Genomic DNA, 23,861 nt, shown 5'->3' with positions numbered 1-23,861 from the left:
TCCTTCCAACTATTTTTTCTCTGTGTGAATATATATTACAATATATCATATAACATATAATGAAAAATGATATAAATGTGTTTCTTTAGAAGCTCTGGATCAAACTCTATGGCCTTTTTCTTGTCTTGCATTTTTCATAAAACATAGCATATTCTTAGCTGTTTTCTAAAATATTTTTAAAGGCTATTACAATATGTGGCTATATCATAATTTACATAGCTAGTCCTCTAGGGTTGGATATTTGTTTGTTTCCAGCATAAAATTCATTGTGATGAATGTTATTCCATCAGATAGGACTTTCAGCATCCATGAATAATTAATAATGACTCTTCTATCCACAGAATCCAAGAGTTCTCCAGCTGAGACTGAGCTGCCCCCCTCCACGCAGGTGAGTTCATGTTCTTGTCAAAGGGTCACAGCAGCAGCACCTAGTGTTAAGGGTTGTGGGCTGGCATCAGGCAGAAATTGGTTTAAATCCCAGCTCTGCCACTTACTAGAAACATTGCCGCGGGCAACTTGCCTGTCCTTTTCACACCTCTGTAAAGCAGGGTAAGAGCAGTTCTCGTCCCGGGGATGTGGGCCATGGAAAGTGTGGAGCGGTGCCAGCCTAGCTCACTGAGCTGCTCTGTGTCTGGTGCCTGCTGTTTCATCTCTGAACCTCTGGGCACCACTAACAGCTTAGCTTGTGACTCAGATTCAGTTTTTCTGAGCTCTTCCCCTGTGGACTCCTGGTGTCATAATTTTCTGGAAAGAGGATTACTTCTGAAGCTGCTCAACAAATCCTTGAGTAATCCAATTTCCCATCCAACTACAACTCCTCTCCTGGTCCTTAATTCCCTAAATGCTAAGCTGGGAGGCTCAGCCATTCCTGGAGCTGGGCAGCACAGGGAAGGAGCCAGGGGTCCTGCACCTTGGCTATATTGGATGCAGGACTGTCCAGGCACCAGTGGAAGCAGCTCCAGGGTGAAGCCCATGCCTGTGGGGCTGGAGCGTGGAGGGAACTGATGCTGAGAACTTGCCACGCCGTGCTAGGCTCTGAGCCTGGTGTCTGCTAACTCATTTCATCCTTATGATAACCAAGATTTGGGTGTCAGGATGGTTGTGCCTACAAGGGAGGAAAAGTGATGCCCACGTGGGTTAAGAAACTTGCCCAAGGTTGCATAGCTAGTAAGTGGTGAATCCAAAGTTCTAGCCTGTGCTTTTCCTAGTAACTGGTGGTATCCACGCCCTGGGACCGGACCTGTAATACAACTGCTGCTTCAGGGTATCTGTTGATTCTCCTCTGTGGAAGGTGCTGTGCCCTTAAGCTCCTGGTAGAGAGGCAGATGGGAAGAAATCCCCACCTTGAGTAGGCAAGCTGTTAGATACAAATAATAGTGCAAAAGTTGAGATTGACAGGTCAGACATGGAGAGGTCCATGAGACAGAGAAAGGAATGCCTTGGGTGGATCAGGCAAGGGGTTAAGGAGGAGGTGGCACCTGAGCTGGGTCCTGAATGACGGTGGAATCTGCAGAAACAGGCTTACAGTCAGGAATGTCTCTTTTAGGCACCTACTACTAATGAAGATAATGAAAATACTTTCTCCGAAGATTCTGCAAATGCAACAAGCCTCCCAGGTAAGGACTGGATATTTTTGTATTTCTATGGCCTACGGGATGCAAAAGAACTTGTCTCTGCAGAAAGTCCTTTTCTTTTTGGAAATATTGGCAGAGGACCAGTCTGCTTAATGAAAAGGATCAATGGCAGAAATATTCTTTTTTGTTACTTTGTACCTCCAAGTTTGATATTGTTAACTATGTTATAGTGAAGAGACTGTAAGAAGAGTGGGATAAATCAGTAAAATACTTCACAATTGGCCCAGAATACAAATGAATGTGCTACCAACAAAATTATTGGAGTCTGAAATGGAATACACTTTGAGGAAGGGAATAAATCTTTGTTTCGGAAACCCCTGATTTCAATGGTTCTGATTCCCTATACCTGTGAGACCAGGAAAACTCAGTAACATTCTCATCAAGAAAGATCCCAGCCAAAAAAGAAAGAAAAAAGAAAGATCGCAGGTCCTGTGTTTTTTTTTACTATATATATGGGACTCATGGGTTCCAGACTCTGGAGGCTCAGTAGCTGAGTAGATCCATCTGATGGCTCTTGGGCTTTCTGAGGAAGGCCTTGACCTCCGTACCTTTACCTGGGCAGATTCCTGCCACACCTGATGCTGGACGCCCATGCTCTGTCATCCCAGTTGCAAAGCCCTACCTAGTGCAGTGCACCTGGGGGGACCTACCAAACACCTGGGGCTAAGCTCTGCCTGCACAGCTGGGGACTCAGAGGGAATTGAACCCATCCTTGCTCTCCAGGAGTCTACCATCCAAGGAACAGGCTCTGGTAAAGAGTAAAGTAGTAACTAACAGAGAGCAGAGTGTGAGACTGGCCAAAAGAGAGCCCTAGATAAAGCAAAGTGGGATTTAGAGACTTGAGAGAACATGTCCATTGGGAGAATCAGAGAAAGTTCATGGAGGAGGTGCCATTTGCAATGAGCCTTAAATGATATGGGTGGAATGGCAGGAGGTTGGGGCAGCAGTTCAGGGGCTGCTGTGGAGGAAGGACCTTGGAGTCTTCTCCATCCACTCTCACTGATGATCTATCTCATTCAGCCCCATGTCTTTAAAGACCATCTATGGGCTCATGACTCCCAAACTTATAGCCCCATCTCTGACCTTTCCACTAAGATCCAGACTCATGTATCCAACTGCCTAGGTGACACGTCCACCTGGACACCTACTAAAAATCTCAAACTGAATGTGTCTAAAAGAGAATGCTTGATGCCTCCCCGCCTCTTCAACCCAAATCTGTTCTTGTCCTTCTTCCTCATCTCAGGAACTGACACCACATCCTCGGGTTGCTGGGGCCAGGGAATTAGACATGCTTCCTCTTCTATCCCTCATCCCATGTCCAGTCCCTCAGCAGGTCCTGCCAGTTGTATCTTGAGGCATGTCTAGGAGCTGACCACTTCTTACCTCCTCCACTGCCAACACCCGGTCCAGCCACTGCTGTCTTTCCTCCTGTAGGACTTTAGGAGCTGCCTGCTGGTCTGCTGGCTTTTAGTCTTGGTGTTTGTTTTTTGTTTGTTTGTTTTTTTGCGGTACGCGGGCCTCTCACTGCTGTGGCCTCTCCCGTTGCGGAGCGCAGGCTCCGGACGCGCAGGCTCAGCGGCCATGGCTCACGGGCCCAGCCGCTCCGCGGCATGTGGGATCCTCCCGGACCGGGGCACGAACCTGTGTCCCCTGCATCGGCAGGCGGACTCTCAACCACTGCGCCACCAGGGAAGCCCGCTGGCTTTTAGTCTTAATCCCCAATAGACTCTTTTCCAGCCACCAGCCAGAATGATTCTTTTTTTTTAAAAATTTATTTATTTTATTAATTATCTTTGGCTGCGTTGGGTCTTCATTGCTGCGCGCGGGCTTTCTCTAGTTGTGGTGAGCAGGGGCTACTCTTCGTTGCGGTGCGTGGGCTTCAGTGGTTGTGGCTCGCGGGCTCTAGAGCGCAGGCTCAGTAGTTGTGGTGCACGGGCTTAGTTGCTCCGCGGCACGTGGGATCTTCCCGGACCAGGGCTCGAACCCGTGTCCCCTGCGTCGGCAGGCAGATTCTTAACCACTGCGCCACCAGGGAGGTCCCCAGAATGATTCTTAAAACACAAATCCAAGCTCTCCTTGGCTCAACACCATCTTCTCTCCTGGAGTAAAAGCCAAAGACCTAAGAAAGGCCCGAGTATCCGTGGGGTCAGGCCCCCAATCTTTAGACCTCGCCTCCTCCTTTTTCCCTCTCACTCGCTCTGCCGTCCTCACTCTTTCACACATGCTCTACCTCATGGCCTTCGCGTCTGCTTCTTGCTCTGCCTTGGATGCTCTTCCCCCGACCTCCACTCGGCCAGCCCCTTCATCCAGGCCTCTGCTCAAATGCCCCCTCCTCAGGGAGGCCTTTCCCCACCACCCAATCTGACAGAACCCCCTGCTGTCACTCTTTCCTTCCTGTGCTTTGTTTTCCATCATTGCCCTTGTCACTGCTGACATCATATGACATACGTATTTGTCTGTCTCCCTCGATTAGAATGTAAGATCCAGGAAGCCAGGAGCCTTTCTGTCATCCAATTCTCTGTATCCCCAAGGCTTAGAACAAAGCCTGGCACACGATAGACACTCAGTAAATATTTGTTGAATTAATGAAGGAACAAATACAAAAGGTGATGAAATAATTAGTAAATGAGTCAGCCAAGCATACATGAAACGGCTGTCTCTGCCAAGAGACGTAGGACATACTCGGAGAGACCCGTCCTTGTGGTCAGTGCCCACTACCAGTTGGGGCTCAAGGCAAAGCCTGCATCCACTGGGCACTCGAAGTGATGACGGGCAGGTGACATCTTCATCAGCACTGGGTACTGTTTGGGGTGGAAGGGCCTGAATCCCAAGTCCATGAGACTGCAATTATCTGCATTTCCAGCAGGAGAGAATGATGGTAGACAGATGTACTCTCTGTCTAGTCCAGGGTCTCTCTCTGGCGGTCATGGGAAGGAGCTTTTCTGTGGGAGGACGTGGCTGCTTGTGAGGCTAATTTGTTCTTTTATTCATTCAATGAAATATTGGTGAGCCTGCTTTGTTCAAGGCACCGTGCGAGCCGTTGGGAGCAGTTGGGAAAAAGACACATGTGGTCCCCGCTTTCAGGGAGCTCAGACTGGAGGTGGAGGAGTAACCAGGAAGGGCACATAGCCAGCTTGGAGCAGGGTCACTTCTCAAAGGAAATGACATCACCTTATGTGAGACTCAAAGGTCCAGGAGGGACTGGACAGCAAAGAGGTGCAGTGAAGGTGGACGAGCGTTCTGGGGGAGAAGAGGACATGTGGGAAGAGCTCTGGGAGGAGAGGGAACATGGCATGAGGAAGATGGAATGAAGTTCATATGGCTGGGGCTTGAGTACCAAGTGGGGAGACAGGCAAGAGGTGACACCCCACTGGGGAAAACTGCACCTGAACACTTGATTTAGAGCACCTGAGCTTCCCTGACATTGTCCTTGGTGGCGCTGCCGTCAGTGAGGTCCCCCAAGCCTCTGTTTCTGGCACTCCCTCTGTGCCTTGTGGGGCAGGCTGAATGCCACTAGAAAAGCCACTTTGAAAGTGAGTGGGAGTCTGTGGCTGGCCGCAGGCACTCAGAAGCTCTGAGCTTGAGGTGTATCTCTTGCCAAGTGGTGGAATCCTGGGGTCTGTCAGGTTGTGCTGGGGGTGACTCCTGTAGAGGTGGCTTTGGCCAGAAAACTGGCAAGCTCGTCGAGTGGCCTGCTGGTTAATGCAGAGCTGTTTCCTCCTACAGGGGTAAGGTTCTTTTGAGGTTTTGACGCACCTGCCGAGTGGTTTTTTTCCCTTCTTTCCTCTGCTCCTCTTCCTCCCCCTCCTCTTCTTTCTTTTCCTTTTTTTTTTTTTTTTTTTTTCCTAGTGCAAGATTCTACTTCGGTACCACTGCCCACATTCCTGGTGGCTGGAGGAAGCCTGGCCTTCGGGACGCTCCTCTGTATCGGCATCGTCCTGAGGTGAGGTGGGCCCGGGGGGTGGTCCTGTGGTGTTCCCATGTTTCTGATCTAGCTTTGCCAGGGCTAGGGTGCTGGCAATGGGTTGGAGAGCCATGAATGGATTCAAGGTATATTTTAGAGGTAGAATTGACAAGATTTGATGACAGCTCAGAAGAGAAGAATGGAGGAGAGGGAGGAGTCAAGTCTGACCCTCAAGTTTCTGGCTTAAGCAATTGGGCAGATGGTGGGTGTCGTCCATGAAGACTGGAAAACACTGGAGGTAGAACAGCTGAGTGAAAAGCGACGATTACATGTTGGCACCACTAGGGAAACCCCGAGTGGACAAGTTTTGGAGGTAATTCAGATCACTGGCAGCAGGCAGATGGTAGTTGGGGCCATGGGAGAGGATGGGGCCAACAGCGTAACCTGTGGAATACAATTGAAAAATTGTGTAGAGGAGGCGAGGAGAAAGGGGCTGAGAAGGAGAGGCCTGACAGGGAGGAAAAGAAGCAGGAAAACCTGGCTGTGAACACCAGAGGGAGAAGTGTGTGTTAGACACTGAAGAAACCCCTTAGGCTCTGGGATTGCCGTGCGAATATGACCCTCCCTCTCCTCCAAGAGCCACGTACTAAAATCAGTAAAATACCACGAGAGAAGCACCACACCAGGGGTATGTGCACAGGTAACTCTGAAGTGCCTAGCTAGACATTCTTGGGACTAGTCCATGTCTCCAAATAAGCAGACCTAGTGGATCACCTTTAAATGCCCTGTCCTAGTGCCCTCGTCCGGTCATGGTGAGGAAACACCACAGGTGAGGGCTCGGCTGGCGCCCTGGTCACTGTAACGTCCATGCCCGTTTCATCTGAGTCTCTCTCTCAATTCGGTCATTGGTTTTTGTCATTCGTTCCCAAGCTTGCGGAGAGATCATGTAACAGTGCTCCCAATGAATGGGCAATAAAGAAAACTTCCTATGTTCATGATTTTACTGCAGGAACTGGTAATTTTGCATATGCTGAAGCCCTAAAGGAAATCAGTCTGGGCTCTGACTTTGGTGGTTAATTACAATAATATAAGTAGAGGAGAAACTTCACTGTGTTTTTCCTGTCTCTTCCCTTGTGTGTAACTTTGAAGGACTCTACCTGGTGGTTGTGAGAGGTGGTCTTTGAGGGTGCTTGGGAAGGAGGGGTAAGACCTTGGCAGAGAGCTTTTCCACATGTTACAGCTCATTGGATTCTCACAGTGACCCTGAAATAGCTCACCCACCAAGGTGGTCTGGGTTGGAAGGTGAGCAAGATGACAGCTCAAGCTGTGTTCAGGTTGTTTTGCTTTGATTTTCCAATGAAGTAGTGAGCAAGCTGTCCAAAGGGTGTGCAGAAGATAAGTTTCCTTAAGAGTGGAGGTAACTCCTTGGAGGAACCAAGAACTCACTGTCTTTTATAGCTTTGGGTCAGAGAGGGGCCATGGCAACTTTCCGAGGTCTTCCTATTGCCTTCTAAGGGATCCGTTGCCTCACCTCAGACACATGCTTCTGTGTTCTCTTTCTATTTCTATATCATTAGGGCTTCAAAAGGCCTTTCTCTTAACCTACCACAGACCCTATAGAGTAAATATTGTGATTTCCACTTGACAGATGAGGAAATGAAAGCTGAAAGAGGTGGAGTGATTACAGCTAGTAAGGGTAAGGCCAAGATTCAAACCCAAGGCTTGTGCTTTTTGGATAGGGCCTTACAGGTCATTTAGTCAAACTCTTTAATTTTACAAATGAGAAAACAGCCCTGAAAGGTAAGATGACTTGCCCAAGGACATACAACTTATTAATAGCAGAGACAGGCCTAGAACTTGTGTCCTGAGAGTCCCTGCCCACTGCACCAGCCTGCTGTCAGCTAAGAGGTGGGCCCAGTTGGTCCTATCAGTCCAGTGTTGGCCAGTGGCCCCGCTAACAAGCAGCGCCATCTTGGTGTGCTGTTAACCCCTAAGAGAGAAGCGTTAGGCTGGGAATTGGCCACAGCGCTCATCACAGACTTAGTTTGCTAATGTGCTGATGGTTCTTGTACACTGGCTGGTTGCTACACAACCAGAGTCCCCGAAGGCACAGTGCCTTGTGCAGAGAACATATCAGTAATTTATTTCTTAGCCTGGTGAGTTTCCATTTTCTCTCATATAAGGCAAATTTATTTGGAAAGAGCCAGTTATTTCAAGTAATGAAAAACCCCGCTACTCCCAAAGTCCCCCATGTCAAGACAAGAGTATAAATGTAGAGATGATGTGGGAGCCTGGGGTGCCAAAATGGTTGGGCCACTTTACAGTTGGGGTGGCCAGATTACAGAGGACAGAATGAGAGGCAGGCAGAGGAAGTAAAGCCCGCCTACCTGTGACACCATCTTTTTGAGACACACCATTTTGTGTCTCAAGCAAAACATAGTATTTTCCTAAATATTTTTCCAGCAACATCAGTGACAATTTTTTAAAATTTAAATGTGCTGTTGAAAAAGGTGTACCATCTTAAGTGGATGTTATAACTTACAGGGGCCAATTCTCCCCACCCTTCTCCCTGTGCCCCACTGCTTCTCTCTCTTTCATTTAGGCTGTCAGGCACTGAGAAAATAGGATTCTCATAGCAGAGAATTGCTTTTCTGCACATTTATCTAAAATGGCTAACACTGTTAGGTGAGGACTTCCTATATGTATGCCTATGATTTAAATCATTTTGTACTGAATGTATTGTCTCATTTCAATTTTTTTTTTTTTGGCCACACCGCACGGCATGCGGGATCTCAGTTCTTTGCCCCCTGCAGTGGAAGCGCAGAGTCTTAACCACTGGACCGCCAGGGAAGTCCCTCATTTCAATATTTTAAAATCACACTCTCCCACTTCTATGGTCAAGGGATATTATAAGTGTTTTTTAAAAATTTCTTTTAGCTGTAGAACCTTTTCTTTAAGCAAAACATTACGAAGCCCAAGTATGTAAAATAGGTAAAAGGTGGCGGCTGAGGTGCAAATGAAGTCTGACAGCTCAGCTCTTTGTTCCTTCTACCCGCCCTGCACCCTCTCCAGCCCCCAGGCTCTGCTCAGACCCCTGCCCAGGGCAGGACAGTGCCAAGTGTGGATATACCCCAGGCCCTGGGGTTTCAAAGTCCCCTTTGAGCTTAGTGATTTGCTGAAAAATCTCATTCACTCCTCAAAATTTTTCAAAAGAAGGAAGGCTCATCTTTCTCAGTTACCCATCCAATTGCTTTGGAAAAAAACTGAGGACAGAGACTGCTTTCCATATTGGTTAGGTAACATCAATATAGACTTGTAAAAAATTGTGATACATGATTATTTTCTAAAAATTGGTAATTTGCTAAATACTGACAAATAGAAAGAAGGGAGAAGAATGACACATTATGCAAAGACAGCCACTGTTAATTTTTAAAATGTAAATGTGATCAAAGTCTAACAAACATATAGGAAAGTGCAGATGTCATAAGTGTACAGTGCCATGAATTTCCACAAAGTGAAGATACCCATGCAATTGACACCCAGCTCATGAACACTTTATATTTAGATGAATTTCCTCTGAGTCTTTTTCCTCTGCATAGTTTCTTGTTTGTTTTTATGTAGCCATGATTATTCTGTCTCTACAGCTCTGAATCCTGCCTTTTAGGTTTAGTATCAGTTAGATAACATAAGCACTTCTTCCCATTATTACAAATTCTTTGTAAACCTCACTTTCATCACTCCTCCATTAGGTGGCTATAATACCCAAGATCACTTAACCAACCTCCTATTATTGGGCATTTGGGTTGTTGTTTTGCTTTTGTAAACAACACTGTGTTGAACATCTTTGTGCATAAAGCTTTTTCTGTAGCTATGCTCTTTCTTGAGGGTATATTCCCAGAAGTGGAATTCTTGGGTCAGAGGATCTGAATATTTTGAAATCCAGAGCGTAATGACTCTATCCTCAGTTCTCTCATGAGGGAGGAGGATTCCACCCAGGGACCCAGCGTAGCTCCAGTAAGCACCCCTGCTGTGTTCCCTTCCTGTGCAGTGCCTGAGTGGTGAAGCCTAAGTCACATTCTGCAGATTGTTTATTCCATTTGGATAACAGGCTAAGAGCCAATGGCAGATTTGGAGCCAACTATCAATTATTTATCATAACAAGGACAGGAATAGCCTGTCGATATAAAAAGAAACCTAAGGAAAATCCCCAAACCTTGTTTTTGACATTGGTTTCCCTTCTTCCCTCCCAGCCCTTCCTGGAGTAGCTGACATTTGATAGAATTGAGGGAGACCACCTTGCTCCCACTTTGAGGTCAGTGGGCAATAAGTTAGTAGGCGACAAAGTGGGAAGCAGGAGGGGGAGATGAGCTGCCCCACCCGACAGAAGGGCCCCTTCAGGGAGGAGACCTGACTGTACCTTTGAAGATTGCTATCACCATCTCATCTTTCTCTGGGCTGTCAAGTGACTTTTCTCAGTTACTGAGCCCTGGCTTTGGGCCCAGAATGGAGCAGGGTGAACGAAGCTATGATCAGAGAGATGTCTATCTCCTTCCTGTTTAACATTGACTTTCCTGTCAGATGAGTCACTTGTGCCCAAGTGGTGCCCACGGCCGAGTCTGTGAGAACATGCCAGCATGGTGTGAGGGGACCCAGAGGTGTAGGGAGAATTGGAGACGCCGGGAATATTGGAAGCCAGAGGAGCAGGAGGGCTGCTGAGGGAGCAGTACAGCCTTTTCCCTGCCATTAAAGGCAGCTGCCAATTCTCCACCTTTGGCCAGTGTTAATTTGACTGAGGGGCCCCTCTGGGTAGCCTCTGGAGCAGGACAAACTAAATTCTCGGTGCTATAAAGGGGCACTCAAAGCCACACTCTCAAAGCCTCAGTTTCCCCATTGGTAAACTGGACCCACAACACATACCTATTCTCTTGGGGTATTTTATTTATTTATTTATTTATTTATTTATTTATTTATGGCTGCGTTGGTCTTTGTTGCTGTGCGCGGGCTTTCTCTAGCTGCAGCAAGCGGGGGCTACTCTTTGTTGCGGTGCGCAGGCTTGTCATTGTGGTGGCTTCTCTTGTTGGGGAGCACGGGCTCCAGGTGTGTGGACTTCAGCAGTTGTGGCACGTGGGCTCAGTAGTTGTGGCTTGCGGGCTGTAGAGTGCAGGCTCAGTAGTTGTGGCACACGGTTTTTATTTTTGGCTGCATTGGGTCTTCGTTGCTGTGCGTGGGCTTTCTGTAGTGGCGAGCAGGGGCTACTCTTTGTTGCGGTGCGCAGGCTTGTCATTGTGGTGGCTTCTCTTGTTGGGGAGCACGGGCTCCAGGTGTGTGGACTTCAGCAGTTGTGGCACGTGGGCTCAGTAGTTGTGGCTTGCGGGCTGTAGAGTGCAGGCTCAGTAGTTGTGGCACACGGGCTTAGTTGCTCCACGGCATGTGGGATCTACCTGGACCAGGGCTTGAACCCGTGTCCCCTGCATTGGCAAGCGGATTCTTAACCACTGCGCCACCAGGGAAGCCCTCTTGGGATATTTTTGATGACTCTTCAGAGGATTGTGTAACTCCTGGTAACAATAAACAAGCCAATGAATAAATAGTTATCACTTCTTGGAGCTGAAACCCAGGAGTGCCAGGCCACCAGGGCAGCCAGCTGTTGGTGTTTTTCTCGCGGGTTTATCACAGAGGGAACTCAGCATTTGCGTGGTTTGTCTTTGTGTGTCTGTGTGAAGGTTCAAGAAGACGGGGAAGCTGCAGGCTCTGAAAGAAGGCAAGACGAGCGTGCACCCACCGTATTCTTTGGGACAGCTGGTCCCTGAGAGGCCCAAGCCCACCCCAGTGCTTGTCCCCCTCATCTCCCCGCCGGTGTCCCCCAGCAGCCTCGGGTCTGACAACACCTCGAGGACTAGCCGACCAGATGCCAGTGGCCCTCAGAGCCCTTATGACGTCAGCAACAGAGACTACTTCTTCCCCAGATAGCTGGCTGGCCGGGTGGCACCCGGCAGCCTGGGGTGTCAGGCCCCCTGGACCGTGTGGATGCTGAAGCACAAACTGGCTTAACAAAAGATGATCTTCACTGCCATGCCAGCTCATCTCAGGTACTCGGGGCCTCTGGCTTCACCTCTACAGAAGGGCCTCGCAGAAGGTTCTGTGCTGGGTGAAAAAAAGGTTTGCTGCGTCTGTTCAGAAAGAAGAGGTGGTTGAGTTTTTGAACCACTCTTCTCCAAATGCCCTGCTTGCAGGGCTTAGAGTGAACTCAGGCCCCCGTGAAGAGAGGGGTGTCAAGACTCTACCGGACACTCAGGTAGGCAGAGCCAGGTGGCTGCCCAGGCCTCAGACTCCCCACTGGGCTTGGTATGGACAAGTTGCTGGCCGCCGGCGCACCCCGACCCACCTCCAGGAGCTGCACCCTCAGGCAGGTGGGATGAATGTCCAGCCAAAGACTCCCCGAGTCGCTTATCTCTTGGCCCACCGCAGAGTTTCATCTTCTAGCTTCTTGAAACCCAAGTGCCTTTGCAATTCAGTTTTTCTAGGCCTGAGATTGGCTTTTCTTAAACCACCATGGCTGGGGGAAAGTCTCACCTGCTTTTCTTCACTGAACAGCTGAGAGGGGGGTGATAGTATCTCAGGGCCTGATGGTTTGAAATGGAATTATAATTAGTTCCTCGTTAGCATTTTTCTAAATGTGAATGATAGTCCTAGGCACTTGCCGAATCCAGAAGCAACTGCACTGGCTCGATTTCCCTTTTTGGATCCCAGGACTTCAGGAGAGAAGCCGCGGGGAGGGAGGGGAGTGGTGGGGACAGGGTCTCCATGCTTGTCTGTCATAGCATTGCTGAGGGGGACAGCGGCCTCTGCAAACCACCATTCTCCATTCTCCCCCTCCCCTGGCCCTCCAAAATGAGAACGGCATTAGGGAGGGCTTCTGCCAGTGGTGAAATCAAAGCTGCCTTATTCCAGCTTTGTTTATTTTGGTTTCAGCTGAGCCTGAGTAACCAGGGAAGATAATATTTATGCGAAAAGACAAAAGAACCTGGCAAGAATGGATTTTAATTTGGTTTTTAAAAAACTGCTGTTTTATCTTCAGAGGGTGGAAGATCCAGTATCAGCTGAGTGTCAGTATAGAAATAATGGGGGAAAAGCACAATAGCTTTGTTTAGCACAAAACTGAGTCAAGTGAAAAAGGAGGAGAAAAGGAGATTTTGCCCTATTAGAGAAGAGACTCTGGTTTCATTCTAAATTTTGTTTTTGCCTTAAAAAGTGAAAAAAAAAAAGTCTGCCTCTTCTCTAATTTAGCGGAAAAGCAGCTTGTTACTACTCCCCCAGGTGGCTGAGAAGGAAACCGTGTCCAGCTCCGTTTCACAGTGCTGGGAAGCAAGCCTCCCACGATTACCCAGCAGGTCAGCTGAAAATCCCCACCCCTGAAAGCCACGAGCCCTTGGGTATCAGAGGAGGTTCATTAAAAAAAAAAAAAAAAAAAAAAAAAAAAATCCCTAAACTTGGTGCCTTCCTCTCTTTAGTTAGTTCCTTGAATGTGATTCAGTTCAGCTAGTAATTGAAGCACCGAGTAAATGTCTAGCCGTGACACTGCACTAACCACTTCAGTTCACTTTTCTGTCTGGGCTTTGAAAATTCAGTGATGTTAGTGGTTACCCAAACAAGCACCCTCAAGTATTCTTGGATGTCCCAGAATGAAGCTGTGATTAAAATCAGTCGTGTAACCACCACTAAAAATTTATCAGACCACAAAACTTTTCTAGTAGTCTCCCCTTTTAGAAAAATAACCACCAGCACCAGATAGGTGGGGAAAGGATGCAAATGACCATGTTTTATTTACTGTTTGCCAGGTTCAAACTGTTACCGTGTTGGACTACGCAGTGATTTTCATTGCTGGCTTTGGCTGTAAATTTCAGACCCTGTTGCTGCTTTTGGCAACTAATCTTAACTTGACAAAAGTGAGGCAGGTGGGTTTGTTTTGTTTTGTTTTTCTCTAAATTTTCCTTGACTGAGAACAGCAAAAATGCTGTTAAAGGGAAATATAAAAAATGAGAATCTGCATGAGATAGGGTGATTCTGTGCCCACGGTTCTTTAACTCTTGACAAAGTTTTACCCACGTGTAATATTACCAGAGCCAGGCAGAGCGGTGCTAGTGAAAGATGTGAAATCCAGATAGCTCATGATTGCTGAGAGCTAGGCAGCTTTGATCTCCAAATTGTTATTGCTTTCATTATTATTGGAACGGAACTGCATTTTTTTTTTTTATTGAAGAGGGTTTTTTTCCCTTTATTTTTTTATAAGCTAGTATAGATGAAGGAAAAATATTTGTCTTCTCTGGGTTGTAGGCCTTGCTCAGTGTACACAGGTATACACCCTAAGCTTTCTCTGTCCTTGAATGTGTGGTCAGTGAATGTGTGTTTCAATCCACAGGTCATTCTTATCTGTGTTTCTGCAGCACACGTGCTGCCTTTTATCCTCAACAGTGATGCTACTCACCTAGTATCTGTAGCAATCTGCTACACAGCCAGATGTGAAATGTTAGCACAGCGACAATTTTTGTTAAAGATGGGCAACTTATCCTGCTGGGTGGGAAAAGTTGAAAATATGCTAGATCAAGGTCTCAATTAAAGTGGTCATTAATTTTTGTAGCATTAATGAAAAAAAAAAAAAAAAGGTCGAGGAGGTAGCATTGAATGTGTCTACAAAGCCCTTGGTGACTCTGAGAGCTCTTTGCCCTGATGGAGCCTTGCCCTTGCAGTTTGTTGGCTAGGCTCTTGGCTCACCCCGAGTGTCCGCCATTTCCCAGCTGCCCCCAAGGGAAGGAAACACCATTACAAGGGGTGGAATCTGATGCTGGAATGGATTGGGAGCCCACCTGGTGGTGAACAGAGCTGAGCAGGGCAGGCTGGGAGTGGTCATGGTTTATGGGTTTCCTGCAGAATGTTCAAGAATGTCTTGCCTGGCTGCTTTAGTGCTGAGCTATATCGCTTCATCAAAGGCACTTAAGATTGACCCAGTCGGGGAGGAGTTGGTGAGAAATTTATCTTAATTTGGAGAAGCAGGGGCAACTGGTGGTCCTTGGGAGCATGAGCCTGGATCCCAGCCTTCCATGGAGCAGTTGGCAGTGGGGCTGTTGCCGAAAGGGAGCCCAGCTGGCTCAGCTTCTGTGCCAGACACTCCTGAGCATCCCCGAAAGGTCCCTCTAGCATCGTGTCCTTGGTGTAGCTCGGCCCCAGCGCCAGTGAGTTTCTATGGCAACCTTAATGATTATTAAGGAACATTGTCAGTTGTATGAACATATGCTCAAATGCAGGTCTACTTCAGAAGGAAAGGATTGGAACAGCATGTAGCAAGGCTGTTCATTAATAGAGAAACCATATTTGGATGGAGATCACACATCCATTAAATAGAATACCTCAACTTTACATTGTTTTTTTCTGGAGAGAAATAATAGGTTTAAGTTTTTGTTTTTATTTTTTTACTTAATTACCTGAAAGCAAATACCAAAGGCTGATGATGTCTGTATATGGGGCAAAGGGTCAGTATGATGTGTTTCAATGTTTTCTCTTTTTATCAGCTACTTTGCATTTAAAGTGAAAATTGTAAATGTTTGAAATAAATAAGTTCTAAAACTATGCTTGAGAGGTAATTATGCTTTGGCACCTGGGTCATTTCAAGGAAAGACTTGAATGATTATGGGGGAAAGGGGTAAGGAAAGATGGGTTTAAAATTAAGGAGGACCATTTTGGGGTGAGCTTCTCCTTAATGCAGGATTAAATTACCTCTGGGAAAAAAATCAGGTAAGTTTAAGGAATAAGTAGCAATCTCTCAAAGACTTTAATGATGAAAGTATTTCCCCAAATGAGCCCTGGGGTTTCTGGAAGGGGCGTGGTTGCTTCTGCCATGTTTACATCATTATCAGGTGATGGACCTGTGGGGAAGGAAAAGGAAGGGCCATTATTCATCAGAAGACTGTTTATTGGACAGGGGGGTGTTAACGGAATCACAAAGGCAACCTTGTACTTCTTGATCATCAGATAGGCTGCATCTGTCCCCTATTGAAAAGGGTCCTCAATAGGAAAAACTTGGGACACAGCCATCCCATATCTTCCAAACAGAGGAAAGTCATCGTGTGGATGCTCTGTGGATAAGAGTTGCTGTGTAAACAGTTCAGGGCTGGGGAGGAGGAAACTGCATGGAAACCTGGAAATTGTGTAACTCAGACCAAAAGCTGAAGTGTGAGGCCCCGCTGTGTGACCCCACCCCACCCCCGGCCGCCTGGGCAATCAGAGGAAAGCCTCACGACCACACCTACAGGGCCCATCGACTCCTTGAGGATGCCACTGTCTCTTTTGAGGTTGGTCCCTGTCTTGCAGAAAGCGACACAGGAAACAGATGTTCCTATGGTGGCTTGGCTGCGTGGGCCCCACGGAGGGTGCAGGAGTGGGCGTAAGGGGCAGGAAATGGAAGAGGGTGCCTCCCTCTTCTCCACGGTGTCACTGTTAGGATGACATGCTTACGATGCTCTTTCCAGAAGAATTTGGGGGAGCAGACGGTGAATCTTGTAGAGGATGGCAAGGAACACTCAATTCCTGGAACAGACACTAAGGAAAGCGTTTTCCTTATTTATTAATGCATAAGGAGACCAAACCTTTCTCCATGTCTGTGAGAAGCACACGCCAGAGGCAGGGAACTGTGTGCCTCCCTGCAGTAGCAGAAGTGTGCCGTTGAAGGGCCTTAAACTGGTCCGTGCAGTGTTCAAGGGCTGGGCTGGGGGCACAGCAGCCCCTCTGGCAGAGTGGTGACCAGGTGGGCTGCCTGAGTGGCCTGTCGCTTAAACAATCCTGAGCACTATCCTTCAAATACTGCCAACCCCTCCTTTCTCTGTGAAAGTTCTGTCTTCTTGCTGATGTGTGTTACTTAAAAACAACAGAACAACCTCAGCCATGTCTTATTTCATACCAGCAGTTTTCCGTGACCATCCAAAACATGAATACAATGAAGTTTTCCAGTAAAATCCGGAAACACTCATACTATGGGAATATGCAATATTCAGTTAGGAAATTTCTTCTAAGGTAACTTCAAATCGCTTAGTAAAGCTGCCCAATGTCCACAAAGAAAATAGCCTACTATTTTCTTTTTAAAAAAATTTATTTTATTGAAGTATAGTTGATTTACAACGTTGTGTTAATTTCTACTGTACAGCAAAGTGATTCATTTATACATATATACATTCTTTTTCATATTCTTTTCCATTATGGGTTATCACAGGGCATTGAATACAGCTCCCTGTGCTATACGGTAGGACCTTGTTGTTTACCCATTCTATATAGTTTGCATCTGGGAATTCCCTGGCGGTCCAGTGGTTAGGACTTGGTGCTTTCACTGCCGTGGGCCCAGGTTCAATCCCTGGTTGGGGAACTAAGATCCGACAAGCCATGCTGCATGGCCAAAAAAAAAAAAAAAAAAGTTTGCATCTGCTTATCCCAAACTCCCAATCCTTCCCTCCCCCACCCCTACCCCCTTGGCAACCACTAGTCCATTTTAATATTTCATTATGGTTTTTTAAAGAATGAAATTTATTGGGAGGACAGTTGAATTCTATTTTGGTTTTTAAATGCATGTGCTGCACAATGAGGGTTTTGCAATGATGAATGGTGTAAGTGGGACATTCTGGAGTCTGTGCCCAACCATAGATGAAGAGAGGAGGGAAAGGTAGAGGAGGCTGGCGTGGGCACACCCACTTGTGCGGGCAGCATGTTTGCCCTGCAGAGCGCAGGTATACACGGGTGTACACTGGAGTCACCACACCAAGCAGGGATTCCAGATCAGTCTGATGTGGACTGAGATGCTTCTGAGGAAGGTGGTGGTGATGGACCCCGGGGGTGACTGTGGACCGTGATTGTTTCTATGATGAGGTGGGTGTTCTGGGGCCTCGGACTTCAGGCCTTGGCGAACTTCAGTGGATCATGTCCATGGATGGGTCCAGGGATTAGAAGAAGCCCAGGCTCCACCCCCAGGCCCTCTGAATCACAAAAGTGGGCGTCTGTTTACATGAGTGTTAAGGTCCTCGGTTTCTCCTGCTGTGCAGCCAGCTCTGAGGGTCGCTGTGCTGGAGACCACAGGGCAGGAGGTGAGATTCTATAGCAACATGTTACTGTGGGTACTAATTGGGTAACAAAATCTGTGGACAGCAAAGAGCTACACCACCGGCCCTACTGGTTACCTAGAAGGCCACCATCCCCTTTTGGTCAAGATGGTCTATTAAAATTAGCTAAGAATAACGACAACTGTTTATGGACCCTCCACCATGTGCTTGACAAACAGGATATTCTTTCTCATAATGGCACTGCAAGGAAAGTGTTTTCACCTGTTTACAAGTGAGGTCACAGAGGCTGATATTGGTGAAGATAGTGATCTAAGACACCTGAGCTAAGAGGCTAAACTAGACCCCAAACATGTCTGCCTGACTCCAAGGCCGGTGCTCTTTGTCCTTGCTGTGTGGCCCCTCAGCCCCTGGTGACAATGAAGATGGGCCTATCTTTCCAACCCCTCTTCCAGGCCAGGTGCCCTCACCCTGTGCTGGCTGGGGCCTGGCCCACTCACCCCTGAGGGGAGATGGACCTGGATTCCTCATCTGGTTTATCACACCTGTCAGTGTGGAACTGAGACCCTGGGAGTCTGAGCCACAAGCTGGTGGCCTCAGCGTGTCCCTGAGGCCACCAGACCCCGGCACTGCTCACATAATAGGCAGCCACAGAGAAGATGGGCCACAAAGGGGAGGGGCAGCAAGCAGCTCCTTACACTTAATGGTCCTTGATCAGAAACCAAACCAAACCACTTCCCCTCCTCTGTATCAGCCCTGTATCTATTCCTCTGAACTCTGTGTTCTGTTGCTTCCTTGGTGTAAACTTTAATGAACTTCCTTGAAATCTCCTAACTGTGCTTTTTTTTATGGCGTGGGAATATTTTTCTGTCCACTGTCTCTGAAAGGGTGAATGATCACCACACTAAGAGGTGGTTCTCTAAGGGCCATGAGATCCATTCAACCACCATGCCAGCTGCAGGGATATAAGAGGAATCAATCCTTCCCCCAAGTGTCAGTCCACCCACTGAGCCACACAATTAAGGTGCAAACCCTCTCTCTGGGAGCAAGTAACTAATCTGGTCTAGGGAGTCGGGGAAGGAAGGGATAGGGAGAGTGAAGACGGAGGAGGAGGGCTCCGGGTGGAGGGGGCAGCCCAGGGAGGCTGCTGGTGCAGGGCCTGGGGCTGGGGGGGAGGCCTGCCTTGGACATGCTCTGTGGTGGGCAATCTTGATATTCTAAGAGCATTAGGGAGCTGCTTGAAGACCAGATTTGCACCTTCTTTTTTCTTTTATGCATATTAAAAATTTTTTCATGAGCCTGTATGTTTTTACAACTAGAGTACGCTTTTCACTAACTGTAATCCCTCTGTTTTGGGATAGTTCAGCCAGGTTGTACTGCTTATGAAAAATTATTTATTAACAAGTGCAAGACGGGACTTCCCTGGCGGCAAGGAATCTGGTTAAGAATTCGCCTGCTGGGGCTTCCCTGGTAGGTCAGTGGTTAAGAATCTGCCTGCCAATGCAGGGGACACAGGTTCGAGCCCTGGTCTGGGAAGATCCCACACGCTGCAGAGCAACTAAGCCTGTGTGCCACAACTACCGAGCCTGTGCTCTAGAGCCCACGAGCCGCAACTACTGAGCCCACGTGCCACAACTACTGAGCCTGCAAGCTGCAACTACTGAGCCCACATGCCACAACTACTGAAGCCTGAGTGCCTAGAGCCTGTGCTCCGCAACGAGAGAAGCCACCACAATGAGAAGGCTGCGCACCGCAGCGAAGAGTAGCCCCGGCTCACCGCAACTAGAGAAAACCCGTGCGCAGCAACAAAGATGCAATGCAGCCAAAAATAAATAAATTTTAAAAAATGCTTAAAAAAACACTATATTGCCAAAAAGTGCTAACCAGTGTCTGAGCCTTCAGTGAGTTGTACATAATCTTTGCTGGTGGAGGGTCTTGGCTCATTATTGATGGTGCTGACTGATCAGGTGGTGACTACTGAAGGTCGGGATGGTGGTGGCAATTTCTTAAAATAAGACAACAAAAAAAAAAAAGACAACAATGAAGTTTGCTGCATGGACTGACTCTTCCCATCATGAATTATTTCTCTGTAGCCTGCAATGCTGTTTGATAGCATTTTACCCACAATAGACCTTCTTTCAAAACTGGAGTCAATCCTCTCAAACCCTGCTGTTGGTTTATCAACTAAGTTTATGTAATAGTCCAAATCCTCTGTTGTCATTTCAACAACTGTCACAGTTTCTTCACCAGGAGTAGAAGAAACATCTACATCTCTGCTCATCCATAAGAAGCATCTCCTCATCCATTAAAGTTTTATCATGAGATTATAGCAATTCAGTCATATAGTCAGGCTCCTCTTCCAATTCTAGTTCTCGTGCTATTTCCACCACACCTGCAGTTACTTCCTCCACTGAAGTCTTGAGCCCTTCCAAGTCATCCGTGAGGGTTCCAATCAACTTCTCCCAAACACCTGTTAATGTTGATATTTTGATCTCTTCCCATGAACCACAAATGTTCTTAATGGCAACCAGAATGGTAAATCCTTTCCAGAAGGTTTTCAATTTCCTTTGCCCAGATCCATCCGAGGAATCACTATCTACAACAGCTAGAGCCTTATGAAATGTATTTCTTAAAGGCTAAGACTTGAAAGTTGAAATTACTCCTTGATCCATGGGCTGCAGAGTGGATGTTGTGCTAGCAGGCATGAAAACAACATTAATCTCGTCGTACATCTCCATCAGAGCTCTTGGGTGACCAGGTTCATTGTCCATGAGCAGTAATATTTTGAAAGGAATCTTTTCTCCTGAGCAGTAGGTCTCAACAGTGGGCTTTGTCAACAGATGTGCTTTGACACATGTGCTTTGTCGTCCAGGCTTTGTTGGTCCATTGATAGAGCACAGGCACAGTTGATTTAGCATAATTCTTAAGGGCCCTAGGGTTTTTGGAATGGTAAATGAGCATCAGCTTCAAGTCACCAGGTGCATTAGCCCCTAACAAGAGTCAGCCTGTCCTTTGAAGCTCTGAAGCCACGCATTGCCTTCTCCTCTCTAGCTATGGAAGTCCTAGAGGGCATCTTCTTCCAATAGAAGGCTGTTTTGTCTACACTGAAAATCTGTTTAGTGTAGCCACCTTCATTAATGATCTTTGCTGGATCTTCTGGATAACTTGCTATAGCTTCTACTCAGCACTTGCTGCTTCACCTTGTACTTTGATGTTATAGAGATGGCTTCTTTCCATAAACCTCATAAACCAACCTCTGCTAGCTTCAAACTTTTATTTTGCAGCTTCTTCACATCTCTCAGCCTTCATAGAACTGAAGAGAGTTAGGGCCTTGCTCTGGATTAGACTTTGGCTTATGGGAATATTGTGGCTGGTTTGACCTTCTATCCAGACCACTCCAACTTTCTCCAGCAATAAGGCTGTTCTGCTTTCTCATCATTCTTGTGTTCACTGGAGTAGCACTTTTAATTTCCTTCAAGAACTTTTCCTTTGCATTCATAACTTGGCTAAACTTTTTGGTGCAAGAGGCCTAGATTTCAGCCTGTCTTGGCTTTAGGCGTGCCTTCCTCACTAAGCTTAATCATTTCTAGCTTTTCTTTTTTTTTTTTTTTGCGGTATGCGGGCCTCTCACTGTTGTGGCCTCTCCCGTTGCGGAGCACAGGCTCCGGACGCGCAGCCTCAGCGGCCATGGCTCACGGGCCCAGCCGCTCCGCTGCATGCGGGATCTTCCCGGACCGGGGCATGAACCCGTGTCCCCTGCATCGGCAGGCGGACTCTCAACCACTGCACCACCAGGGAAGCCCCATTTCTAGCTTTTGACTTAAAGTGAGAGACTCTTCCTTTCACTTGAACACTTAGAGGTCATTGTAGGGTTACCAATAGGCCTAATTTCAATATTGCTGTGTCTCAGGGAATTGGGATGCCCGAGCAGGGGATGGGGGAAATGGCTAGCCAGTGGAGCAGTTAGTACACACACAACATTTATTGATTAAGCCCATCATCTTATATGGGCATGGTTCATGGTGCCCCCAATTACAAGAGTAACATCAAACATTACTGATCACAGATCACCATCACAAATATAATAATAATGAACAAGTTTGAAATACTATGAGAATTACCAAAATGTGACACAGACAGGAGGTGAGAGGATGTTGTTGGAAAAATGACACCAATAGACTTGCTTCATGCAAGGTTGCCATAAACCTTCAACTTGTAAAAATCGCAGTATCTCTGAAGTGCATTAAAGTGCAATAATACGAGGTATGCCTGTCTAGGTACACCAATTAAGAGCCACTCCAGAATTACACCTGGGCTGCAATCTGGGCTACCACTTACTATGTGACTGACGCAGTGTCTTTATCTGAAAAATGAGGCTACCTGGTTCACTGAGCTGTGGAGGATTAAAGCAAGATAATGTAGCGTGAAAAGCATTTGTTTAGGAGCACGCTTGGTGTGTAGCCAAGAGTCTATTCTCGTTACTTACATCTTGGCCTTTCACAGGGTCAAAATCCAACACTCAACAAACCCTGGGCTCTTGTAAACGTGTTCAACCTGAATTCTGAAAACAATTACTCAATTGCTCTGGTGATGTTGGGGAGGTGAATATTTCTCAATGCAAACTTCCTTTTCGGTTAACACAGATGGGAAAAAACAATAAGCACTTGTACCACTGGGTGGCAGTTTATATAAATGTTCAATGGAAATTAAGACTTCGATAGTGAAAGACTCAACACTATAGCCTTCCTCTAGAAACTCAAATGAATTTATTTGTGCGTTTCTAAACAGTTGCTTCCAGTGGTGGTTTTCAGCCCTGGCTGGGTATCAAAATCACCTGGTAGAGGTTTAAAAAACTTAGATTCATCACAGATTGCAGCATCACATCCCATGGATGGGCAGGGGGGGCATCTGTATAAATAACAAACAAGGGTAAAAACAAAAGCAAAGCCACAACTCTGATGCCTAGTCAGGGACAAGGACAAACGTAACAACTGCCTACTCAGGAAGAAGACGGCCGAGGAAACGGAAGAGGAGAGCTTCAGTGTGGTCCTGTTTTATTTGGGAAGGAAAACATAACAGGAGGCCTCTAAAGGTGAATTCAGAAAAAAAATTAAGGTCATGTCTGCTGGTTATGTTCAATTGTGGTTTGTTTACACATTTCATCAACGGTGATTGCAAATGAAACTTTTGACCCTCTCTGCTATAGCAGAAAAGTGTTTTTTATGAAGGGAGGTGATTTTCAAAACTAATTGACTCAAGCAGAAACACTGGTTTTCCTGGAATAATGTTTATTTAAAGTTACATTTCAGAGTAAACCAATCTTCAGGAGGGCATGCAGCTTATATTGGCTACTGCAATACATCCAGAAATTTTTATAAAATCTTTCTGATATAATATAAATTACTAAAGCACTACCGATAGGCACCTGTATTACATACAATCTTCAGATATTTTCAAAAGTTAAAACTATGTATTAGTTGATACTTAAAATGTTAAGGCCCCCTGACAAAATAACTGAATGGGCAAGAACGTGACAAAATGAGATGCCTGTCTCAATGATCTGTTGCCAGCATATTCATTAAAATTTCAGATTCTAAACGACATGATCCAGCCATAGTCCAGAGGCCTCGTGACGATGGTTGTATTAGGTTGCAAATCACCCTTTCCGCAGGAAAGGGCAGATTTCAAGATGGCAACTGCTGTGTCATCATTTTCTTGCTAAGGATTGTATCAGAAATCCTTCAGAAAACCCTGCCCTGAATGCAGTTTTCCCACTGCAGTTTTCTTTCTCTCCATTAGATGGCAGTAACACACCACCGTTTTCTTTCTATAGGGTCAGAAATTAAGTAGAATAAATTAAGGTTCACTGCAGGCCAAGTTTCTCTAAGTCCAAGTTAATGGGGGTACAAAAATTGGATACAACAATAAAGAAGAGTGATTCTAAAGAGATCATAAGGCCAAAATAGTGCTGGTTACAGAAAATAAGAAAGAGACAATGAATGAATGAGACGTGTGAGAAAGGTATCAAATAAATTCTGCTAAATATTAAAAGGATGAGGAGAGAAGGGAAATGAAATATCCCCCTAGACTGAAGGAAAAGTGAGCCATTAACCTTTGACTAAAAAAGGACATTTTAATAGAATAAAAAGGCTACTCTCATTTAAAAAGCAACTTGAAGAATGTCTCAAATGCTCAGTTGTTCTTCTGAATTAAGTATTAAGATTTATT

At 46.5% G+C, this 23,861-nt stretch overlaps 2 protein-coding genes across 2 annotated transcripts in view; both read left to right on the top strand.

Annotated features, from left to right (window-relative positions):
- The window catches only part of IL6R (interleukin 6 receptor), a 31,941-nt gene extending 16,810 nt beyond the window's left edge, over positions 1 to 15,131 (top strand). The window contains exons 7-10 of the mRNA XM_028488156.2: positions 342 to 388; positions 1,547 to 1,616; positions 5,484 to 5,577; positions 11,262 to 15,131. Coding sequence (XP_028343957.1) covers positions 342 to 388; positions 1,547 to 1,616; positions 5,484 to 5,577; positions 11,262 to 11,508 — 458 coding nt within the window. The 3' untranslated portion in view covers positions 11,509 to 15,131. The remainder of the gene's footprint in view (positions 1 to 341; positions 389 to 1,546; positions 1,617 to 5,483; positions 5,578 to 11,261) is intronic.
- Positions 15,132 to 15,719: 588 nt separating this feature from the next.
- Positions 15,720 to 23,861, top strand: part of TDRD10 (tudor domain containing 10) — an 80,361-nt gene continuing 72,219 nt past the window's right edge. Inside the window, 1 exon segment of the mRNA XM_024116145.2 lies at positions 15,720 to 15,884. Coding sequence (XP_023971913.1) covers positions 15,723 to 15,884 — 162 coding nt within the window. The 5' untranslated portion in view covers positions 15,720 to 15,722.

Source organism: Physeter macrocephalus, chromosome 4, assembly GCF_002837175.3.
Source record: "Physeter macrocephalus isolate SW-GA chromosome 4, ASM283717v5, whole genome shotgun sequence".
NCBI lineage: Eukaryota > Metazoa > Chordata > Mammalia > Artiodactyla > Physeteridae > Physeter > Physeter macrocephalus.
This window is presented reverse-complemented; position numbering and strand designations above follow the sequence as displayed.